General features: G+C 64.2%; 2 protein-coding genes across 2 annotated transcripts; one reads left to right on the forward strand and one right to left on the reverse strand.

The window, feature by feature from the left end:
• Positions 1–1,583: 1,583 nt before the first annotated feature.
• On the forward strand, positions 1,584–7,813 carry LOXL4 (lysyl oxidase like 4). The gene is made up of 15 exons (XM_076338098.1): positions 1,584–1,644; positions 2,222–2,523; positions 2,719–2,897; positions 2,996–3,210; positions 3,791–3,829; positions 3,952–4,168; positions 4,316–4,499; positions 4,769–4,923; positions 5,439–5,606; positions 5,821–5,983; positions 6,112–6,355; positions 6,606–6,721; positions 6,820–6,956; positions 7,150–7,261; positions 7,373–7,813. The coding sequence occupies exons 2-15, from the start codon at positions 2,244–2,246 to the stop codon at positions 7,441–7,443; spliced, it is 2,280 nt and encodes a 759-aa protein (XP_076194213.1). The 5' UTR covers positions 1,584–1,644; positions 2,222–2,243; the 3' UTR covers positions 7,444–7,813.
• Positions 7,814–9,469: 1,656 nt separating this feature from the next.
• Positions 9,470–21,651, reverse strand: R3HCC1L (R3H domain and coiled-coil containing 1 like). The gene is made up of 7 exons (XM_076338099.1): positions 21,622–21,651; positions 14,687–16,161; positions 10,786–10,961; positions 10,601–10,671; positions 10,387–10,482; positions 10,060–10,200; positions 9,470–9,880 (listed from the first exon to the last, which is right to left on the reverse strand). Exons 2-7 carry the CDS (start codon positions 16,145–16,147, stop codon positions 9,825–9,827), a joined length of 2,001 nt encoding a protein of 666 aa, XP_076194214.1. The 5' UTR covers positions 16,148–16,161; positions 21,622–21,651; the 3' UTR covers positions 9,470–9,824.
• Positions 21,652–23,352: the final 1,701 nt, after the last annotated feature.

Below are 23,352 nucleotides of genomic sequence, written 5' to 3' on the forward strand. Positions count from 1 at the left end.
ATAGCCCCGCATGCCTGCCCCGCTGCCCACAGCTTCCCGCGCACGGGGCTGCCCTTGCTGCCGGCGGTGTATTTTTAGCTGCTGCAGTTGCTGGCTGCCCGGAGCCGCAGGTGCTGGCACCCAGTGAGCCCTGAGGGCTGGGCTGGAGGGGGATGACAGCAAGGGGGGACACCCCCAGCCTGCCACAGTCACATTGAGCGGCAGGACACAGTGCCCCCACTGCTGCGGGTTGAGGCTAGCAAGTCCCAGGTGTGGGAGGGCCCACCAGACCCCCCGCTGCCCTCTTCTTGCTGCTCCCGGGAGCAGAGGCAGAGCTGGGAGCAGGACCCAGCACCCGCCTGACTTGCACCCCTGCCAGCACGTGCCTTGGGGGGTTCGGGGGGGGCTCCTGGCCTCACACTTGAGTAATTGAGCACCAAAACATCGAGACATGAATGAGTCATGAGCTCCGCTGCCCTGCCCTTCCCCAGGGCTTTCCGTGTCCCCCATGTTGGGGCTGGCCAGGGACCCCCACCCCAGGAGATGCTCCAGCGTGTGCCCTGAGCCCGGCTGGGACATAGGGCTGGAAGGAGGGTGCCTTGCAAGGTGGTCCTGGGGCTGGGCACCCCTGCACACCCCGGGGGTGCTGGAGGCTCCCGCGGGAAGTGGCGATGAGCTCACAGGCTATTCCCAGCCGTGTTGATCCTGGCTCCTGCTGGCAGGAACCAGCTGCTTTGACTCCAAACAAACAGCCCGGTGGCCACCGGCACATTCCTGGCCGGCCCCTGGCCACTGCGAGGGCACAGGGCTTCCTGTTTATCCCTGTTCCACGGCATGGCACGGCGGGGCGGGCAGCGGGGTGTCCCGGGGACTGATGGCACGCCAAGCCAGAGGTTGCTCCCAGGGCAGTTCGGGGGGGTGGGCATCCCCCATCTGCACGTCCCACGAAGGGGGGCTGTGCCTGGGGACCCCAGCAGCCAGCATGGCTCAGGGATGGCCCAGGTGATGCCCCAAGCCCCAGGAGGACCCTACTCTGGGCTCCTGGTGCCATGCCACAGCCCCCCCAGGTCTCTGTGCCCCCCAGGTCCTGGCCCCGTTGCAGCAGTCCCAGGAGCTCCATGCCCACGTGCCCACTTGAGCTGCTGAGTTGCGTGGGAAGGGGCAAGGGGTGTCCTTTTGGAATGTCCCTAGCGTGGCAGTTTGTCACGCCCAGAAAACCCATGCTCTGCCTGGCTGGGGGCCAGCCCCATGGTGCAGTGGTGCTGGGGGGAGGGCATCCCTGACTGGGTGCATTGGGTTCATTCTGGGGGCAGGTAGTAGCAGGTAGGGGCTATCCCAGGGGTGCTCAGACACCCCAAGCTGGGGGGGGGGGGGGGGCGGGGCAGGGGTTGGGGCAGGGACAGGTTTGCCCCAGGGTGGCAGAGAAGGGCCGGGGGGGGGCAGGGTGCAGGGCTGGGCTCCAGGCACGGTGCGGGGGGGCTGGGGCCGGGCTGGGCAGCGTGGGCCCCCACCCGGGGCGGCCCACCCCGCTGCACCATAAAAGCGGCGGCAGGCGGTGCTCGGTGGCAGGAGAGCTGCTGGAGGCCGGCGTGAGCTAGCGCCGCGTCCCCTCGCCGCTGCCTGCCCCACGCTGCTGCCTGTCCCGCACCGTCACCCCCTGCCAGGGTGAGTACCGGGGATGGCCCCGGGGAGGGGGGGGTTCTGGGCACACGAAGGGGGCAGGCAGCAACCCCATGCTCTGAGTGGGGATGCAGAGGGAGAGGTGGGGTGATGGGGGACAGGGGCTGTGTGCAGGATGGGGAGGGGACTCTGGTGTCTGGCACAGTGTTCAGGTAGGGGATAAAGGGGGGGTGTCTGTGCCCCCCCCCATGCCCCGAAGCATGGGCAGGCAGGAAGCGATAAGGGCAGGATAATTTCATGGGGGTTCCCATGGCTGTTGGCAGGTAGGGCTGAGTGTGGGGCAGTGAGTGCCTGGGGGGGCTGTGCCAAAGCTGGGTGCCCCTGGTGAGGGGCAGGTGGGTGTGGGCCTGGGGCTGAACCATGGGGTGGGGGACGCTGCGAGCTGTGCATGACAGGGACCAGCCCCTGCATCCCCCACAGTGCAGGGACAGGGATGTCACTGCTGTGCAAGGGGCCATGACATCCCTCCACCATCGCCCAGCTCCTGGGGCATGGGGGGACTGCAGCAGCACCCCCCCACCTCGCTATGGTCCCCAAGGGCTCAGTGTTGGGCTGTCCCCAGGCATCCCACCCCCGGACCCGCAATGGCGATGCTGGCTGGCATGAGCCCCATCCTGCTCCCACCCATGCTGCTGCTGTGCTGGGTGGCCCCCAGTGGGCAGGAGCCAGCCCCGGCACAGCTGCGGCTGGTGGGACCGCGGGGGCCGGCCGGGGAGGGCCGGCTGGAGGTGCTGTATCAGGGGCGCTGGGGCACTGTCTGCGACGACGGCTTCGACTTCCACGCGGCCACTGTCGCCTGCCGGCAGCTGGGCTACACCGCAGCTGTCACCTGGACCCATAGTGCCACCTACGGCCAAGGGGAAGGTAGGGGGAAAGTGGGGCATGGGGGGGCAGGGGGTCCTGGCAAGGGCAGCGTGCTTAGCGCTGGCTGGGGCAGCCTGCTCAGGGGGCTGTGGGTGCGGGCAGCCTGTGGGGTCAATGGATGGGGCCCGTGGTGCTGGGGAAGGAGATGGGGACCCCCCCCAATGGTGACCCCCAGCCCTGTGTGCTCCCCCCCAGGCCCCATCTGGCTGGACAACGTGCAGTGTGGGGGCAGTGAGGGCTCCCTGGCAGAGTGCGTCCACAATGGCTGGGGCACCAGCGATTGCCACCACGGTGAGGACGCCGGCGTGGTGTGCTCGGGACAGCGCCTGCCTGGCGCCCGCCCCCAGGCCACCACCTCTGGTCACCTGGGAGAGGTGAGTGCCCAGCAGAATGGATGGGGGGGCTGGGGCAGGTCTCTTTGACCCTTCCCCTTGTCCCCATCCTGCACACCCTGCCCCTGTGCCCACTGCAGCAGGTGCTGGGGCTGAGCCTGGAGGAGGTGCGGCTCAAGCCCATCCTGGCGCGGGCCAAGCTGAGCATGCCAGTGATGGAGGGTGCTGTGGAGGTGAAGCACAACGGGCGCTGGAGGCAGCTGTGTGACGCCAGCTGGACCAGGAACAACAGCCGCGTGGTCTGTGGGATGCTGGGCTTCCCCCGGGAGAAGCACGTCAACACCAGCTTCTACCGGTAGGGATGCGAGAGAGCTGCATTGCAGCCATGGGGCGCGTGGGGCAGGGTGCCTGGCCGGGCATGCTGTGGGGGCAAGAGACCGGGGGGTGTCAGGGAAAAGATGTACATGTGAGTGGGTGTGTGGGGTGCTGGTATGGTCTGGCCATGCCTGGGTCCCCTTCTTGGGGCCTTGACGAGGGGCAGAGCTGGGCTCAGCAGCAGCCAGGGGCCCGTGGGGACAGTCACCGGCCGTGGCCATCAAAGCGTGGGTGGAAGGAGAAGAGAGGCAAGTGGCCCTTGGCCCCTCCGCCCCCGCCTCGGGCTGGGGCTATAAATACAGCCCATAATGAGCCCCTGCCAGTGCCAGGAGTCGCGCAGTCCCGCTGGGGCACGCAGCACAGCCGGGCTTGGCATGGTAATTGCCAGTGGGGAGAGGACCTGTCTTCACCCTGCCATCCTGTGGGAGGACACCCCCCCCCCTCAGCTCCAGCTCCTACCATGGGGTGGCAGGGAGGGCAGGGATGATGGGGTGGGGGGTCCTAAGCCCTGCAGGGTTGGCACGGCCCCCTTCCAACCTCCTGTCTCTGTGCACCCACAGGAAGCTCTGGAACATGAAGCTGAAGGACCCCAACTCCAGGTAGGGCTCAGCCCTGGGCAGGGCAGGCAGGGGCACCCTGGGTGGGCACCCAGCACGGACGTTGGGTGGAGGAGTCTCTGGCGCCTGAGCTGATGCTGGCCCCTGCTCCTCTCCCTCGGCAGCCTGAAGACCCTCAGCCAGAAGAACAGCTTCTGGGTCCACAGGGTGCGGTGCCAGGGTGCGGAGCCCCACCTGGCCCACTGCCCCACACAGGTGGCCCCACCAGCCCCCCGCCAGCATGCTTGCCCCCGTGGCATGCACGCCATCGTCAGCTGCCTCCCCGGCCCTGCCTTCCAGAAGGGCACAGGCAAGGGCAGGACCAAGACCTCCCCGGGAAAGGTAAGCCCCAGCACGGCCCCATGCCCCATCCTGCTGATGGAGGGTCCCAGAGCTGGGCAGCACCCGGCCACCCTGTTTGCACCCTGCACAAGGTGCAGGCAGGTAGATGTGCCCTGGGGCCACTGACCGGCTGCTCCTCGTGCCCAGGTCCTCCCAGTGCGGCTGCGAGCAGGTACCCACGCCGGCGAGGGCCGGGTGGAGGTGCTGCGCCACGGGCAGTGGGGCACCGTGTGTGACAAGCAGTGGGACCTGGCCGCAGCCAGTGTGGTGTGCAGGCAGCTGGGCTACGGGACGGCAAAGCAGGCTCTGGTGGGAGCACAGATGGGCCAAGGTGAGGCACATGGTATGGCAGGGACTTGGGGCATCACTGGGCTTGGAGGGGCACGATGGGGAAAGCCCCTGGTTTACTGGGTGCTGCTGGAGCATCCTGGGATGTCCAGGCAGCTCCAGCCTGCACTAGGATGGGGCTCCCCTGGCTGCTCCTGCCACAGTCAGCCCCGTGCCCGTAGGGAACCCCCAGACCAGGAGAAGGAGGGTGGGGGACATCCCTGCTCCAGGACAGGCACAGAGCAGGGAGCACTGACCCTCCATCTGCTTCAGGCCTAGGACCCATCCACATGAGTGAGGTGCAGTGTACCGGCCATGAGCGCTCCCTGGGTGAGTGCCGCTTCCAGGATGCCGAGCGGAGCGGGTGCCGGCACGAGGCTGACGCTGCCGTTCGCTGCCACGTGCCCCACATGGACTTCCAGAGCCAGGTGAGCCCCTGCCTTCTCCCCAGAGCCTGTGGAGCCCCAGCCCCATTGCACAGCCCCTGCCCCCCAAGCTCTGTGCCTGATGTGGATGCTCAGAGCAGCCCCAGGGTGGCCCAGCAGATGGGAGGACACAGAGCAGCACGCTGATGGGGAGCTGCAGGATGAGCTGGTGGCACAAGTGGTCTTGTGGGGAGGAAGGGAAAGAGAGGAAGGTGGGGGAGATGTTCAGCTGGATTGTGGTTAAACATTGGAACAGGCTGCCCAGGGAAGTGGTTGAGTCACCATGCCTGGAAATATTTAAAAGACGTGTAGATGAGGTGCTTAGGGACATGGTTTAGTGGGCATGGTGGTGTTGGGTTGGCAGTTGGACTCGATGATCTTAGAGGTCTTTTCCAACCTTAATGATTCTATGATCCTATGATTCTATGGATGCGTGGGGCTGCCTGCCCCATTGCAGCGCTGGGCGGGAAGGCTGGGGGTCTGCTCCACACTCCAGCTCAGCCTGTCTTTGCTCGCAGGTGCGGCTGGCCGGGGGCCGCAGCCCCGAGGAGGGTGTGGTGGAAGTGTTGGTGCCAGTGCAGGGACAGCTGCAGTGGGGCACGGTGTGCGGTGCGCAGTGGGGGCTGAATGAGGCCATGGTCGTCTGCCGGCAGCTGGGGCTGGGCTTTGCCAGCCATGCCCTCCAGGTGAGCAGGGTCCCAGCCCGGAGCCTGGGCTGCAAGGAGTCCAACGGGATGCATGGCGTGGGCATAGGGTGGCCAGGGGCTCTGGGATGGGACAGCCTGGGGCTACAAGCCCTGGTGGCAGCACTGGGGCAGGGGAGCTGGCAGGGGAGGCAGGGTGGGTGCTGACAGGGGGGTGCGAGGGCTGGTCCGAGCGCTGTGCTCTTCCTCTGCCCAGGAGACGTGGTACTGGGCAGGCAGCCCCAATGCCACCCGGGTGGTGGTGAGTGGGGTGCGCTGCGCCGGCACCGAGCTGGCCCTCCAGCAGTGCCAGCGCCACGGCCCTGTCCACTGCCCCAGCGGTGGGGGACGCTTCTCGGCGGGGGTCACCTGCACCGCCTGTGAGTACCAGGAGCCCATGTGGTACCGCTGGGAGGGAGCACCCCCCCTTCTCTGGCACAGAGAGTGGGGAGGGGCTATGCAGGGTAGGGATCGCCTGCTCCATCCCCACCGATCCCCTCTGTGCCAGATGCCCCAGACCTGGTGATGAACGCCCAGCTGGTGCAGGAGACAGCCTACCTGGAGGACCGGCCGCTGGGGCTGCTGTACTGCGCCCATGAGGAGCGCTGCCTCTCCCGCTCCGCCGACCACATGCACTGGCCCTATGGCCACCGCCGCCTCCTCCGCTTCTCCTCCCAGATCCACAACCTGGGCAGAGCCGATTTCCGACCCAGGATGGGGCGTCACGCCTGGACCTGGCACCAGTGCCACCGGTGAGTGGCCCATGGGCAGGGGCTGGCAGGGGGCTGTCCCCTCCCCACGCCAGGCAGGGCACGGTGGCACCCGTCCCGCAGAGGCTGACCCGCCTGGGGTAATTAGCAGCGTCCACGCCGGCACTGTCATTACAGCTTTATTTGGCTTCAAGGCTGTAATTTGCTCAGAGCCTCTGGGTGCTGCCTGCTCCTGGCTGGGTCATGCTCCCCGGCCGGGCACCGGCCCCGTGCTCAGCCCCTGTCCCCGCAGGCACTTCCACAGCATCGAGGTCTTCACCCACTACGACCTGCTGACGCTCAACGGCTCCAAGGTGGCTGAAGGGCACAAGGCCAGCTTTTGCCTGGAGGACACCAACTGCCCCGAGGGTAGGTGCCAGCTGCAGAGCTGCCAGCAACCCCGCCCCCATCCTGCTCCCCAAGGGGTCTCTGCCCATGCCCTCCCTCCCCTCCCCTCCCTCCCTCAGGGCTGCAGCGACGCTTCGCCTGCGCCAACTTTGGGGAGCAGGGTGTGAGCGCGGGGTGCTGGGACACCTACCGCCACGACATCGACTGCCAGTGGATCGACATCACTGATGTGCCGCCAGGCAGCTACACCTTCCAGGTACGGGGACGGAGGGGCAGGGTGTGCCTCAAGCCACCGGAGCTCAGGGCTGGGGGCCATCCTCCATGGGCACCACCAGCACCCCTCACCCTGCACATCGGGGTGCTGCTCTGCACCCCACAGTGCATGCCACAGCTCTGCCTGGCCAAGGCACGGCAGTGGTGCCCCCAACCCTGCCCCTCGCCCTCCCCAGGTGGTTGTGAACCCCAAGCATGAGGTGGCCGAGTCAGATTTCTCCAACAATGTGATGCGGTGCCAGTGCAAGTACGACGGGCAGCGCATCTGGATGCACGGCTGCCACACAAGTATGGAAGGACGGGAGCAGAGGGGGCATGGCGGGCAGGGTGGGGGGAAGTGGCAGGACTGGGGGTCCTGCAGGTCCTGTGTCCCCCCACCAATGCCATCACTATCCCCAGGCGATGCTTACGGCGCCGACGTGGTGAGCGATCTGGAGCGACGGGAGCGCCTGGCCAACAACCTCGTATGATCCCCCGGCATCGGCACGCTCCCGGCAGCACTGCGGGGTAGCTCAGCTCCTGCACCCCGGCCCCTGTGCCCCGGCAGCACCAGACTGAGCTCAGGGACTCGAAGACTTTTGTATTCATTGATGCTGCTGCAGAGAATGAAGACAAGCACCGGGGCCGGCAGGGAGTGCCCCGGGGTGCCCAGCCCCGTGCTGCTGGCAGGACCTGTGAGAGGGGCCTGGGTACCACAGCAGCCCTCACCTCTGCGGCTCCAGTGCCCCCCAGGATGACTACCTCAGCCTGCCCGCCTGGCCCCCTAGTCCCAGCAAACTCAGGACAGGCTTTGGCCAGTGCCACCCGTGCACCAGTCCTGTCCTCAATAAAGGTGCTCTGTGATGGAAGAGGGGTGCTGTGCAACAGGAGAGGGGGTACCCCCTTATCAACCCCACCATCCCCTGCTCTTTCCCCTGCGCTCTTCCGCACCAAGACCATGAAGCTGGTCCCCAGCCGGGAACAACCCTGGTCCAGGCGATGTCCCCCCGGCCAGGCAGTGTCCCCCCTCTGCCACCCAGGGCCACCAGCCCCTCGGCTGCTTGCGTGTGGCTGGTGCCAGGCGGCTCCAGCTCACCGCCAGCGGTCCCTGCCAGCCAGGGCACCCTGGCCCTGAATTGACTGAACCCATGCATGCAAAGGGACCCGGCCAGCTCTGTGGCAGCGCAGGCCAGCAGCCAGCCCACCGGCTGCTACAGCTGCAGCCACCATGCCGGGCTTTCCCAGGCTGCCCTGGCAGCGTCCCAGCCCCAGGAGCAGTGATGGGGGCCACTCTGCCCCTTGAAGCCCTTGCTCCTGGGCACAGGGTGGGGACACCGTGCCCTTGCTCTCTGTGTTTTTTTTCCTCCCGTGGTTTCTGGCAAATTTTTTTTAAAGGAAATAAATGGGAATATTCGCCACCAACCCACACTCTGTACTGACCAGCTCCCAGCAAGCCAGCTACTGGGCAGCTCTCCTTGCACATCCCTACCTGTCCCTACCTTGCCAGCAGACACCAGCCCAGGGTGGGGGGCTGCCAGCACCCACCTTGGCCCTGCACAAACAGAACAGGCTGGGTTGTACCCACATGTGACGGTCCCCACACGTGGAGGAGCTGCTGGGGACAGCGGTGACGCGCTGGGGTGGCCCGAGGGCAGGGGCCATGGCGAGGTGCATGCTGGCAGAGGCTTGCTCCGCCATGGTCGGGGTTCAAGGGATGCCGGACGGTGGGGAAGATGCTTTCAGCTTGAGAGCAGCTTTGCGCCCTGAAATTTCCACTTGCCAAGCCACAAGTGGCCGGGAAGCAGCAGCCGAGACGGCTCCCAGCTGGCAGCGTCACTGGTGCGGGGGCAGGCAGCCACCGCCGCAGGGTCGTGACCGGCTCCACCGCCGCCAAGCTGGGGGACAGCCAGGGGACACGGGGCAGCCACACAAGCCCTTCAGCGCAGGCTGGGGCGAGTCAGCCACAACTGAAAACACGCAAACCGCTGGCAGGGGTGGCGGAAAAGCACCGTCCCCACCTGCTGCGAAAGGCACGGGACCCCCACAAATTGTGGCCCCGAGAGTTTGGGGGGCTACAGGGCAGGAGTGCTGGGGCACGCAGAGCTGTTTTTCGGTTGCTGAGAGACGATGCAAAGCAGAGGAGCCAAAGGCAGGTCCCAGCTGCCAGCTCACGCCCCCACCCCAGGGCAGGGCAGGAAGCCTCCAGCCCGCCAGCGCAGCCACATCACAGCCCCGCACAGGGCCGGGAAGGCGGCCCTGCCCGTGCACCAACAAGAGCCCCGCTGTTTGGGGCCGCAGCTGCTCCATGGAAGTAAACAGGGTCCCTGCCAGCACATTCCTGCCCCCTGCCTTGCCTGACCCCTCCTGCCTGCGCCCCCCACCCACCCGTCGGGGACACCCATCACCTGGGAGGGGTGGACATCCCCACAGCGGCGGGGACCATGCACGGCAGCCGCCAGCATGCACACCCTCCCCCAGCACACAGGGGCACGGAGAGCCACAGCCCGGCCAGGCAAATAAAATAAATGGTATTTATTAGCAAAATAAAGGACAGAAACTCTCACTCGCAAGGCCCTGCCAGGTGGCCAGGGCCGCCCCACATGCTCGCTGCCGAGCTCCCCGCATCCCACCGGCTGCTCCCGCTGCAGCAGGCAGCACAGGGGTTCCTGCCCTGGGCAGAGCGGGCAGTGTTGTCTGACGGCGACAGCATCCGCATGGCACCAACCAGCCTGCGCGCACCCTGCTCAGCCCCTTTGGTGGAGCAGCCCAGTACTTTGGGATGCAGTGCAGCATCCGTCCCCGCTCCGAGATGCAGGGTGCCCTGCCTGCCTGCAGAGAGGTTCCCAGCAGGGGTAAGGTGCAGCCTCCTGACTCACTCCCGGCCCTCCCAGGCATCCTCCCGCTGCTTGTTCTCCAGGCGCTTCCTCTCTGCAGAGACAAGAGGAGGGTCAACCCCATGTCCCCATCACCCCACAGCCACCCACTTCCCCGCGGAGGTGGCCAGGGCCCACCCTGGCGCAGCCCCCTCCCACCCAGCACCCCGTGGGAAGGTGCATCCACGGGGAGGGTCCCCCCACACCGCAGCCCCCCAGGCATCCAGATCTCACCCCGGGCTTCTTGCAGCTTCCTCCGCTCGGCATCTCGCTGGGCTGGGGTCTGGTTGCTGCGTACCCCCAGGGCACCGATCACCAGCCGCCTGGCTAGGGCGGCTGATGTTTCAGGGCGCTCCTTGGCCGGCTGCAGGTAGTCTGTGTGAGCGGAGATGCGGAACATCAGTAGGGGCATCCCAGGAGGGAGGGGGGAGCTGGCACGGCTCCGCAGCGCTTAGGCGCTGCAGAGCCGTGCTGGCTGCCCCGGCCCTCCCCAGTTATTGGGATCAAGATGCTGCAGCACAAGCACCATGGCACAAGCCAGCACGGGGCAGCATCACTCACCGGAGTATGCCCTGGCTTTGGCTTTAGAGGCACGGGTGCCCTGGGAAAGCGGGCGAGTCTTCACCATCAGGTGCTTGGTGCTGAGGGCATCGCGTGCTGCAGGGAGAGAGCAGCGGCATCTGCGTGTGGGGTCAGCCCCATGCCCAGGATCCGGCCGCAGGAGAGGCAGGGATGTCTCCCCTCTGCCCGTCCCCAGCCGAACTGGGAGCGGTACCTGTTATTGGGCTGGAGAAGATGCCCAGGGCATGCGTATCGTCCACCCACTTAATATCAAAGCCTTTTTTCCTGCCAGAGAGAGGGAAGCTCAGCAAGGCATCGGCACCTGGTGGGCAGGGGTCTGGAGCAGAGCCCAGGCAGGGGACCCCAGCGCCGGGGACGGAGCATTGCCGGCAGACTCACTGATAGCTGCAGAAGACACGCAGCAAGTCCTCGGTGCGGAAATCCGAGGGGAAATCATAGATCTCAATGACGTGGGGCAGCTCGGCATCGCTGAGGTCCGGTGCAGCAGGCTCGACCCCGTAATAGTCGAAGCGGGGTGACTGCCGACTCTCCTGGTGCTTCTCGCCCCCCGAGAGCTGCAGGGATGGGAGAGGCACAGCACTGAGCAACCCATGCCCGCCCGCCCCACGCAAGCTCCCGATCCATGGCAAGCGCGCCCCAGGAAGCGGTCCGGCCCCTGCCCCCCACCCCAGCACTGCAGATGGATTCATGGCGTTGAGATATTAGGAGTTATCGACCGGGGCTCTCACACCATGCACTTGCTTTTCACATTACCAGCATCCCTTCACTTGCCACGCTCTGCAGTCCCGCCGGGGACGTGGTGGGAATGGCACCGGTGAGACAGCGCGTGCACCCCCAAGCACATCCCTCCTTCCACAGTGACGTGCTGACCCGAAATACATTTGGAGAACAACAAGGAGCAGAACAGCAAGGCCAGGAGGACAGACTGATGTCTGCCCGCTGCATGGGAGCACCAGGCTCAGCATGCTCCAGCTGTAGCACACACACCAGAGCAGCCCGTCGGCACCCAGACGCTGAGATGGAAAAGCCAGCACTCCCCTGAGGAGCAAGTTCTGGTGGTTAATCACCTGCACAGCTAAAAATTTATGCCTTGTTTCTCATTTGAATTTGTCTGGCTTCACTTTCCAGCCAGCGGTTCTTGTTCTGCCTCTCTGCTGGATTAAAGAGCTCTCGGTCCCTGGTACCCTCCCCGTGATGGCATTTACTCACACTAATCAAGCCCCTTCTCAATCTTCTTCGTGATAAGCTAAACGGGTTGTGCGCGTTTAGTATCTCACAGCGGGGCGCTTTCTCCAGCCCTAAAAGATGATGGCTGTAGCACTTTTCTACCTCTCCCATTTTTCAACCTTCATTTTAAAATACAGGCAGCAGTCACCCACTGCCATGAGATGGGGGACACAGCTGCCCCCTGCTCCCCTCCGCCCCGCAGCATTGGTGCCGGTGGGCACCACTTGCTGCACCTCTGCTTTCCAAACCATGCCGTGTCAGTGGCCGAGGGGATACACAGCCCCGCTCTGGCTGCAACACCGGGCCAGGCACAGCCCGAAGCTGGCAGCAGCTCCCCCGTCCCCTGCCCCGGAGCATGGGGCCGGCGCGGTGCTGGGGAGCGAGTACATAACTCAGCCGGGTTCCCAGCCCGATCCCCCAAGTGATCGTAGCAGAGCACACCACGGCTGGAAGGTTAGAGTCCATAAATCCCAGCCAGCTCAATCAATAAAAAGTGCTCATTCCGACAATTTTATGGGGAAGATGGATTCACGGCAGGTGAGGGGGTGCTGCCAGGGCGGCTGGATGCCGGTGGAGGGGAGAGCTGAGTTATGGAGCTCACGGGACAGGTTAACATTGCTGGCAGAGCTGCCTGCCCCGCCACCATCGCCCATTAACTGAGCACACCCCATGTGGGGCTGCACACTCATCCAGCACGCCCTGCCCGCTTGGGGGACGCGAAGGAGCTGTCCCTGGGCAGGATGAAGCCCTGCGGCGCCGCTTGAGGGAGCAGAGCACTCGGGTAGTGCCAGGCGCCGGGAAGATGATTAGAGAGCGGGAGTGCTGAGTGCTGGAGCGGTCCGTGACCTTCACAAAACACCAAGTGTGGCGGGGCAGCAAGGACGGGAGCCATCTGGCAGCCGGGCTCAGCCGCGCAGCAGGCATGGCTCAACAGGTCCCCCCACGCTGCCAGCCTGGGCACGCAGGGTGCCCGCAGCCCCCCAGCTGTGGGGTGGTGCAGGGAGCGGGAGCCAGGGTACGGCCCCCAGCCCTGGCAGGCACCCAGTGCCGGGAAGGGTCCGCTGATGGACAGACAGATGGATGGCAGAGACAGGAGGCCAAGGGAAATGAAGCCTGTCCATCACACCTCGCTGCTCTCTAAAGATGCATCCTCGCTGCAGCATGTTAGAGGGGCCGCTCGCTTACACTCCCACTCGCTCGCTGAGAGCACACCTCCAGAGTTGGAGGGGAGGTGTGCGCCGGCACGCACGCACCACGGCCCCCGCCCCGCCACGCCGGCTGATGGAGAGTCCACCAAGCCTGCAAGGAAACGGTCGCAGTGCTTAATTACCCTCTGCATTCAAAGTGATTTTTACTCTGAATTTATCTGGTTTCAGCTTCCAGCCAATGGATCTCACTATGGTGTTTTTTCCTGCTAGATTAAAGAGCCGTCCACTATCAGAAATCTCTCCTCCACACAGAATGTCATAAATCTTGCTCTCTGCCGGCTATCCGCAGCGCATAAGGATTCAGTTATGAGGAATAACGCTACTAATTTTCTTGTCCTTTTTGTTAATTAACAACGGCTCCATCTCCCTATGAGCCTGCACCCTCCCCGAGCAGCCGTGTCCACCTGCCGAGAGCTGCCGAGAGCTCGGAGGGCTCGAGAAGCACCAGGCTCGACATGGGAATCTGCAGGGGAGTGAAGATGGCAACTTTTAATTGATAAATCCCTTTTTCAGGTTCTTATTCATCCATTTTGAGAAGCTCCCTGGAAAGCTCAAACTTTGCTCAAAGCTTGTGCACGGGGGAGCTAACGCGGATGCTCCAGAGCTGTTCACAGCACCAGTGCTGCACGGCACAACCTTGCCCACAGCATCCTACGGCTGTACCATAACACAGGCCCTCCCTGACCTGCCTCCCCAGCGGGGCCAGGCAGCCACCCTGCTGTGCCTGAGGACGAAGCCATGCCCCTTGTGCCAGCCCACGGAAAGCCAGTGCCAGCACCACGTGCACCAGCTGCTGTTGGAGCAGCAGCGCCGTCCCCCTTGCACCGGTGCTCACCACAACCTCCCAGCTGGAGGGTGGGGGACCGCAGCTGGGGGGAGCAGTCAAGCAGGGATGGGGATACCCAAAGCTCTTCCACATCTCCATCCGAGCAGCCCCAGAGGCGAACCCTGTGTGCCCCACACCCTGTCCCAGCCCCACGCCAGGCTTGGCGAGGGCACACCAGCCCAAGCACGGCCCCAAGGACGAGGTGGGTACCAGTGCTCCTCAGTAACAATGCTCTTGAGTTAACCTCATCCCTTCCCAGAAGTTGTTATCAGGCACCATCCACCACTTCACACCCTGCTTCCAGCCCGGAGTGGATGGACGCTGGCTGCAACAATATTAGCGCTGTTTGTTACTTTGGGCACATTAATGTCATTTGGAAAATTACCGGTTTGACTCTACTGATTTAAAATGCAATAAGGGATATCCAGCCTCGCTGCAGAAGCCGAGCTTTCCTGCCGTTCGCGAGGAAAACGGTGTGGGTCCCGGCGCTAAGCAGCTAATTGTAGTAAATTCAGCTGCATGCGTGCGGGAGCGGATGGTAATGAGCCACAGCTGATTAAGAAGCCGTAGTTTCGAGGAAACATCCCGTTGCTATTTCAATGGGAGCCCATATGTCTCAGCCCGTTTCTTTATCACCAGCCCTGGTTTCACAAGGGTGCAGTTGCAGTTTATGGCGCTCGAGCAGGTTTTACTGGGTACACTTTATGTACCATAGAGGGAAGATCTCCCCCAACCTTCACCAGCACCGTGGGACAGGATGGGAACCAGCTGGCAGGGAAGGTGGAGATCCCAGGCATTTCAGCACCGCAGGCAGCTCACACCCTCGGGGACGGCTGGCAGTGACAGCAGGCAGCACAGTCAGGCTGGCCACATGCCCTGGGTGCAGCCCGCCCCCACCATGCACCCACCCTGGAGGACACAGGGACAGCTGCCCCCCATGGACCCCTGTCCCCACATCCCAGCAGGCAGCAGCCACTGTCCCTGCAACTCCCCGCGGGCGCCGGCTCGCAGGACGTACCTCCTCCAGTAGGCGCGGGTCCAGGCAGTCCCCATCGTCGTTGAACAGCGCGTCCCAACTCTCCTCGGCGCCTGGGCTGGCCTGGCTCAGGGTCCCGGCACTGGCCTGCTCTGCCTTTGGGGAGCCACTGCGGAGAGCTCCCTCTTCCTCCTCGGCCTTCCGGCTGCACCAGTGCTGCTGCAGTGAGCCCGCATCCTCATCTGCCCCCGCCGGCTCCTTGGCCCAGGCCGCAGGCGAGAGCCCCTCTACGCTGCGGCGCAGCAGCTCCAGGGGCAGCAGGGGCTCGTGGCTCTCCGGGGGTGCCCCTTCCCATGCGCTGCTCGCCAGCTCCTCGCCAGCACCCAGCAGGCCACTCTCAGCCCCAGCACTGCCGTCTGTGCAGGCAGAGGTGCTGCCCGCTCCCTCTGCAGCGGGCACTGGGACGCCCTCCCCACCAGGATGCCCGGCCCCAGCAGCGCTCTCCTCCTTGCTGGGTGGGAGCTGGGATGGGCCGCCCACCTCCTGCCTCGGGGTATTCTCCCCAGGGAGCACTGGCGCATCACCCATGCCACCCCTCAAGCGCTCGGTTTCACAGTCAGCTCCTGGTACATCTGAGGTGCTCTCCCCAGCAAGCTCAGCCATGCCTCCCTGCCTCTCCTCTTCCTCCTCCTCTGCTGGCACCCCAGCGGCATAGCCCTCACTCTGCCCTGCCAGGAGAAACCCCCCAGGCTCCCTTTCCTCTCCCTGGGCTTTCAGACCTGTAGCCTCCCACATCAGCCTGGGCATGCTGCCCCGGTCGTCTGCCCCTGCCGGCGGCAGGACACCATCTCCCAGGCACTGGGAGAGGTCCCCACCTGGAGCTGGGGCACTGTCCCCCAAATGCTCCGACACGCCACTTGGCCCTGTCCGACACACTGGCGTTGGGCTAGCAGGGGGCATTGGGCTAGCGGGGTTGCCTCCAGGCTTGGGGGTATCCTCCATGGCCCCAGGCTGGGCACTCGGTGGGGACGGAGGGTCAGGCTTGGTCCTCATCATCCAGCGGCCGCGGCTGAGCTCCCCAAGTCCTTCATCATGGGATGCTTTGTCCTGCCCATCCCAGGGCTGGGCAACTGGTGGATCCAGGCACAGCTCCTGCATGCTGGGTGATGCACCCAGGCTCTCCAGTGCGATGGGGCAGCTGCCTCCCGGCCTCCGGCAGTGCCCAGCAGAGGCTGCCCGCAGCTCCTTCGGGCTGGCATCCACCTTGCTCTCCCTCCTCACCACTCTGCCTGCCTGTGTCCTGGCACGGGGGCTTCGCCTCTGCCCCTCGCCACTGCCTGGGCAAGCGTCCTGTGCCAGGCAGTAGTTCTTGGGGTCCCGGCGATGCCCGGCTGGCATGTCACCTGCCGCTTGTGCTGCTCTCTCTCGCCGCGCTTTGGGCACATAGAGGGCCATGTCAGGCTTCCTGCGGCGCGGCCGGCCACCCTCTGCCTCCTGCTGCATGGTGCCACCACTGCCTGCCGAGGAGAGACAGCGTCACTGCCCTGCCCGCATCCCAACGGCCCCGCAGCCAGGCACACGGTGGGCAGCCCCTGCCTGGGTCAGTGGGTCAGGGCCCCAGCCTGGCACCCACCCTCACTCCCATAGCAGCCGGCACACAGTGATGGACAGTGGAGCCCCAACACTGCCCCCACAGATGGGGTTTGGCACCCGGAGCACCCCACAGACTTACAGCCTTCGGTGGGGCGTACCAGGCTATGGGCGAAGCAGGGAAACCCTGCCAGCATCACCGAGGCGCCTGCCCCGCTCTGGCGGCTACTGCCTGGGACCCCCCAGCCCCAGGGGCCAGCGGCCACAGCTGAAGCAGGGCACAGAGCCCTTGCACCATTCATGCATCAAAAATCTTGGAGAAGGCCGTGGCAGCTGTGGAGCACCAGAAACCAAACCCCAGCCCGGGGACACCTCGGCACGGGACCACGGCTGCCACCCTGGCACGCTGCAGCCCCGCTCACCTACTGCCCCATCCCGGCAGAGATTTATTTTTCATCATCTTTGGCAGAAGCAGGCATGCTGCGAGCTGCCAGGCGCCCCTGCCCCTATAAATATGCATCAGGCAGGGTTTATGGAGACGGATGGTGTGGGGGGCTGCGCTGCGGTTGAGGAGAAGGCAGAGTGGGGCCGGGCCGGGGCCCCGTGATTAATCACTGCCCACTCCGTTTAGGGGGATTCATCACGGGCCGCTGTCAGGTAAATCACTGGAAAAACACCTCTTCAGTAATTAATGTGAAGTGACGGATGGACAGCCCCCGGGCCCATTAATCTGGACCATCAGCGCCAACTGAGATTATGAATGTCAGGATGCATAAACTGCCGGTGGATCAATAGGGCCAGGAATCCATCCAAGGCTCTCATTTCCGAGGCACCTCCGGTACATTAGCCTCTCCTCCACGCAGCCTCCGACCGAGGCGCGAACGGTCCCCGCGGCCCCTCACCGACAGCCGGCAGCGGTGCCAGGAAGGCGAGGGAAGGCCTACTGCTGGCTGGAAAGCGGCTGGGGCTGCCCGTGCCACACGGCATCATCCCCTCCTCCTGATGGAGGGATGGACGGACGGCTGCCTCAGTGTGATGGATGGGTCTCTCACGGCTCTCTGGAAACCACCGGCAAGCCCAGGCAGGGCAGTGCTCCCTAGCATCACCACGGCACCCGTGCCTGCACCTCGTGCCACGGTGATGCTGGGCACTGTCCTGGGGCTGCCCCAACCATTTTTCTGTCTCCACAGCTCTTGTCATTTTTTTTCCCCCTCTTTGATACACTAATTTTGCTGGCAGAATGATCCCCTTTATCTTTATCGACCATGAGAAAGGAACATATCCTACAAACCCTCCAAGGTCTGGATTAGTCATTTTTCACCGAGGCATTATACATTTTCTCACCAAGCGGCAGCCTGTGTGCCGGAGGGGAGGGGGCACTGGGAGCCCCCTCAGCACCACCATTTCCAACCACGCAGAGCTTCCAACTGCACCAAAGCACGTCCTGCTAAAGGACTTTTCCCGGCCAAGCCCAGAGTTTCAGCCCATGGGACATCACCAAACCCCTGGGGGGGATCACTGATCCCCCCGGGCTCTGCTTCCTGAGGATTTCCAGCATGGGGAGCAGCCACAAACAGCATCGCTCCACGCACATCCCAAGTCACCTCCAAGAAAAGCCTTCACATGCAGGATTTATGGGCTCCTCGAAAGCTTGCCGTTCACCTTGCCTCACCCTCCAAAGCAGATGGTGCAGCATTAGCCAGACGGCTGGTGCTGGGAGCATCCTCTCCCTGCACAGACACACCTCTGCCTGCTGCACGCTGCCAGGGAAGAGCCGCTTCCCACAGCCTGGGGAGAAGCACGGCAAGGTGGTGGCTGGCCCAGGCTGGCAGGGATGCTGCAGCACTTTTTTCTTCCCCACAGGGCAGCACACTTCCTACCCCCAGCCTATTACACACTTCATCGATGCCATGGCCACGCGTCGGCACCAACCGATTTCACGCTCCGGGAGGCAGAGCAACAGCCCTGGCTTCGGGTCTCATTCACACTATGCTGGACAGGGCAACCCCGCCACTTCCAGACTCCAGGACCAAGCTTGTCCCGCAAAGCCAGGCAGCGATGGGCAGCACATCCCCAAAAGGGCCTGTGCTGCCCTGGGTGCTGCCCCACTTTTCGGAGCTGGCTAGCAAAACAGCTTGGCATTGCGGCACCAAGTAGGGAAAGGCAGCCCCGGACCAGGCATACCACGGTACCATGGTAAACATGGCAGTGGGAGCGCTGCCCAGCTGCCTGGCACATAATGCCCACCAGCCCAGCGCAACACAGGCACACGCTCCCCTCGCACCGTCCCCAGGAACACGCTGCTCATGGGGAGCTTGTGCTCATGGCTCGAGTTTGTGAGGTCTCAGAGCAGCTGCTTGGGAGATATGCCAGCCTGCGCTTCTCCTCTAGCGACTGTCTGCAGCACAGACAGGCAGCGCTTTCTCCCTGATTTCTCTCCCCCTCCTCTTCAGGGAAGGACCCCACAAACAACAGCAAAACAGGGCTGACCACGTCGCAGACCCTACTTCATGCTGCACAGCGCATCGCCAAATTCCCCCATCATCTGCATCCCCACCCAGCAGGTGAGGACACCTACGGCGCAGCTCTGATGGCAAAGCCAGGGCTCCTGCTGCCTTCTCCCGCTGCGGGCAGAGACACCAGCCACGGCCTGTCGTGGGGAGCCTGGGGACAGGCACGGATGCCGGGCTGCGGGGCTCACACAGAGCGTGCCAGTTCCCGGAAAAGTTTTGGTGCCACCCAGCACCCTCCCAGCAGGCTGCCGCATTTCCTGGCAGGGAGCTGTATTTTTAGCCTCCGAGGTTTCTAATTCCACTCAATCCATACTCCCATCGATAGAGCAGATAACCTTAAAGCCTTGACAGTGAACGGGGACGGCAGCACCGGGGGACCGGGAGCCTTGGGGGACTGCACGCAGCCTCGGCATGCAGCTCGCGCACCCGCAATGTCACTCTTTATAGCTTGCTGCAGATTGGGCTCTTTGGAGGGGGGAAAAAAAATATATAATAACAAGACTAATAAAAAGGCAGGTACAAGGAGATTCTAAACAGCCCCACTGGGGAACCCGCCACTCACAGGGCTCATCCCATGCCAGGCACGTGCCGCAGCACGCTCACCGACTGCACAATGCTGGCACCTGGCAGCCTGGGTAAGGATTGTCAGAGGTTTTGGCTACCCTTTACCTCTCCTGCTCTCAGCAGAGCTCCAGACCAGCCTGCCCAGCTCACACAGCAGGTGACGGGACCAGGGAAGGACCCGGCTACCTAGTGGGGAGAGGTAGAGCACAGGAAAGAACACAGAGCCACCGGCACAAGGCAAAGCAAAGTGCTTCAAGGAGCGGAGAGCCACGTCCCATTCGACGCCTGCCTGCAGCCCCACGGGCTTTAAGACGTCCCTGTCCCCTGCTGCTGGGAGAAAGATGCTCTCCAGCAGCCAGAGCAAACACTGGCTATGCAAGGAGGCGGTGAAGGCATCAAAGGCACTGAGAAAAGAGAGAGATTTCAATCGTGCCTTTCACTTGCGATGCTCTTAGGAGATACCTGGAACAAGAGAAGGGGAATGTTTCAGACAGGAGGGGGATTTGTAAGTCGATAGTGTCCCCTCGCAGCTGCGGGGGGAAAAAGGGACAACAAACCAGCAGAAGGAGTTAACAGACAGAGGGCTAAGGGGAATACAAAGGACTTTACAAATATACCCAGGCAGAATCAGCACAAAAGTGAAAAGGTCTATTAATAAACAAGGAGGGAGAGAAAATTAATGACGGCTCAAAAATAAAGATGACTCAAAAGGGCGAAATTACTGTTTTTAACCAGAAAAATGCAACTGAGGCGGAGGCCTCGCAAAAACAGCTGCAGGGAAAGCAAAAACAGCATCTCCACAGAGACACGGTCACCTGGCCGACGTGGCCAGCGCCGAGACGAACTGATTAACCCGCCGACACACACACGATGCCAGGAAGAAACCAATGCCCTGGCGATGGGCAGAGCAAACCAGGCACTGATTTTCTGTGCAAGAAAGGACAATAAAACCATAGTCGGGCGCAGGATAAACCCTGCGCCCATCCTTAGCGCAGAACATAATGTCTGGAGGAAAAAGCCTGCACACCCACCGCGACAGGCTCCTGGATGAAGGACGTTGGCTTGCCCAGTGGTAGTTATTTCAGAATAATTGCTGGGCAAAGCTTATGGATAAGGCGAGCGAGATGCAATTTAGCTGAACTTCAGGGTATCGTTTTATACCATCTCCCAAACTATTGCTTGAATAGTGAATTGTAATTATATTTCTAGATGATACTGAGCAGAGAGGTGTTGCAAACACTGGCCAGAGCAGAGAAATGATTCAAAGGATCCGAGAAATGCAGGCAGGAAACAAAACGAGACCCAGCCTGGGAAAATGAAGGTAAAATAACCTGAAGCAGCTACTCTGTGGGCAGGAGCAGCCTGGAAAGCAAAGCCCAGAGCCCTGGGTGTGCTCAAACCAGAAAGCGAGTGGCCGGGATGACCACACCAAAACATGCAAGGGGCAAAAACCAGACACTGGCATTGTGCCACAGGCCACCCCAGGGCTGCGACAGCCCCATGGTGGACAGCACACAGAGCCCCGCAGGCAGCACGAAGGATGGAGGGGACGCCGAGGGCAGGCAGGCAGCCGTGAAAAACAGCGTCCAGCGCCTGGGAGCATGTTTTACTAGCCATGGGAGCCCAGTGCACCGAGCACCCAGGGATGCCGTATAACTCCCCTGCCCCCAAGGGCTGTCACTGCCGGCATCGCCCCGTGACTCAATAGGTTGGGGAGAGTTATGGGGTCTGCAACGTGCTATGTTACCCTGGTGCTCCAGGGGCTGCGTGCCAGTGGGGTGGGGGTCGGGGCTGGGACAGCGGGGTGGGGGACAGGGCAGGGACAGTGGAGCGGGGGACAGGGCTGGGACAGGGGGTGGGGGTTGGGGCAGGGACAGGGGGTGGAGGTCAGGGCTGGGACAGTGGGGTGAGGGACAGGGCTGGGACACAGGATGGGGGTCAGGGCTGGGACAGGGGGTAGGGGTTGGCGCTGGGACAGGGGGTGGGGGTTGGGGCAGGGACAGTGGGGTGGGGGTTGGGGCAGGGACAGTGGGGTGGGGGACAGGGCTGGAACAGGGGGTAGGGGTCGGGGCTGGGACAGGGGTGGGGGTCGGGGCTGGGACACGGGATGGGGGTCGGGGCTGGGACACGGGATGGGGGTCGGGGCTGGGACAGGGAGTGGGGGAGAGCGGGGCGGGGGGCACAGCGTGCAGCCCGGGGACCGGGCAGGGGACACGGCGTGCAGCCCTGGGACCGGGCAAAGCGCGTACCCCGGGCCGCTGTGCCCCGGCCCCGAGCGCCCCGCGGGCAGGGCCGGGCCCCCGCCGTTACCAGTGGCCGCGCCGGGTCCCCCGCCGCTCCGCGCCGCCGCCGCCGCTTCCGCCGTGTCGGGCCCGCCCCGTCCCGCCCCGCCGCGGGGAGCGCCGGGACCTGTAGTGCGGCACCGGCACCCGCACCGCCCCGCGCCCCGGGCGGCCGCTCCTCCCCCGCGGGGGCAGCCTCGGCCGCTCTCCCCGCCGTGCTGGCAGCCCCGCAGCCCCCGGCCCCGGCACCCCGTGGGAATTTGGGCCGCCACCCCCCGCCCTGATCCTCGGCGCATCCCCGGAGCTGGGACCGCCACGGGCAGCCCCGGTGCCACCGCGGCCCTTCCTCCCCCAGGCACCACCCAGCAGCGGGGGGAAGGGGGCCGAGGGCAGGGTGCTCCGTGGCTGGGGGAGATGACGGACACAAGGCAGCAGGATGGAGAGCGACGCCCGCTCCCGCCCGCGGGTGACCCCACGGGAGGCTGCCGTGGGTTTCCCGTTACCGTTTAATGTCACACGCTAGGCGGGAGCAGCGGTGCTCGCTGCGGCTGTGCTGGCTGGGCCAGCAGACCCCCACTCCTGCCTGCCGGGGGGCACCGGGGGAATTGCCGGGGGCTCAGGCACCCCCAGGCCACATCCCGTGCTCCCGCCACAGGGCTGCGGGCTGGCCGGCGTGCCGGCTGCCCAGACACCCAGACGGGGGAAGGTGTCTGCACTGGGCAGGTTTGCTCCGCTTCCTTCCTGGGGTTTGGCGAGGAGCAGCCTGCCTGCGCCCAGCAGATAATGAACGGGGCCCCAGCACTCGCACATGCTCACAGGCAGCGTGGGCAGCGAGGGAAGCGTGCCCGGGACCGGTGCATCCACCGGCTCCTAATGAAGCACTGGTGCTGCAGAGCACTCCCGAGCCAGGGCCTGCGCCTGCGGGGGAAGGATGGGGCACCCGGGGGAACAGGGCTGGATTTTCCCACAGGCAGGGCGAAGGCTGGCAGGGGAGAGGGGGCGGCCCGGGGGATGCAGGTAGGCATGTGGCTTGCTGTCACTGCGGGCCGAGGGCAGAGCGGGGCCGTGACCCGGCTCGCTGGGGCACAGGGCTGTGAAGGCTTTGGGCAGGCTGGTGCAGCCGCCCTGGTTTGTCTGGCTGATGGACAGGGAGTCTCTGTGCCCCCCCACCCCAGGACCGGCTTCCTAATGAGCCGAAGCTCTCCGATGCAATTCCCAAGCAGCTGCTTCCCAGGCAGCCTCATGGTGCGGGTGAGGGAGGAGTGATGCCCCATAGCGTGCACACTGCCTGCGTGCGGTGGGACACGAGGCTGGTGCCGGGGCAGCCAGCAGCCAGAGCGTCTTCTGCAGCTCCCCAGAGGCTGCGCAGCTGCTGAGGGACCGCGGACCGGTTACCTGCCACCCTGGCAAGGTGCAACTGAGGCATTGCATGGGGCATCAGTGCATGGGGCTGTGCCAAGCATCTTATCCCTCCTCAGGTGCAGCTACAGGGCTAGGACTGCTGACGCCTGAAGTCTGGGATGCCCTGAAGTACTCGGACCTTCTTGACTGCCCAGTGTGGGTCCCAGCACAGCCATGGGGGCTCAGACTCAGGTCATCCCGCCCCAGCTGCCTGCCCCCATGCAGGACAAGGAAGGCTCACACCAGGCAGGGCCACCCGGCACCCCCCGGAGAGCAGCCCCTGCCCCAGCCCGCCATGACACACAGGGGACCGTGGTCCCTCTTGCAGGTAATCGATGGCAGCAGATCCTGATCGCTT

Source organism: Aptenodytes patagonicus, chromosome 5 (assembly GCF_965638725.1).
Source record: "Aptenodytes patagonicus chromosome 5, bAptPat1.pri.cur, whole genome shotgun sequence".
Lineage (NCBI taxonomy): Eukaryota > Metazoa > Chordata > Aves > Sphenisciformes > Spheniscidae > Aptenodytes > Aptenodytes patagonicus.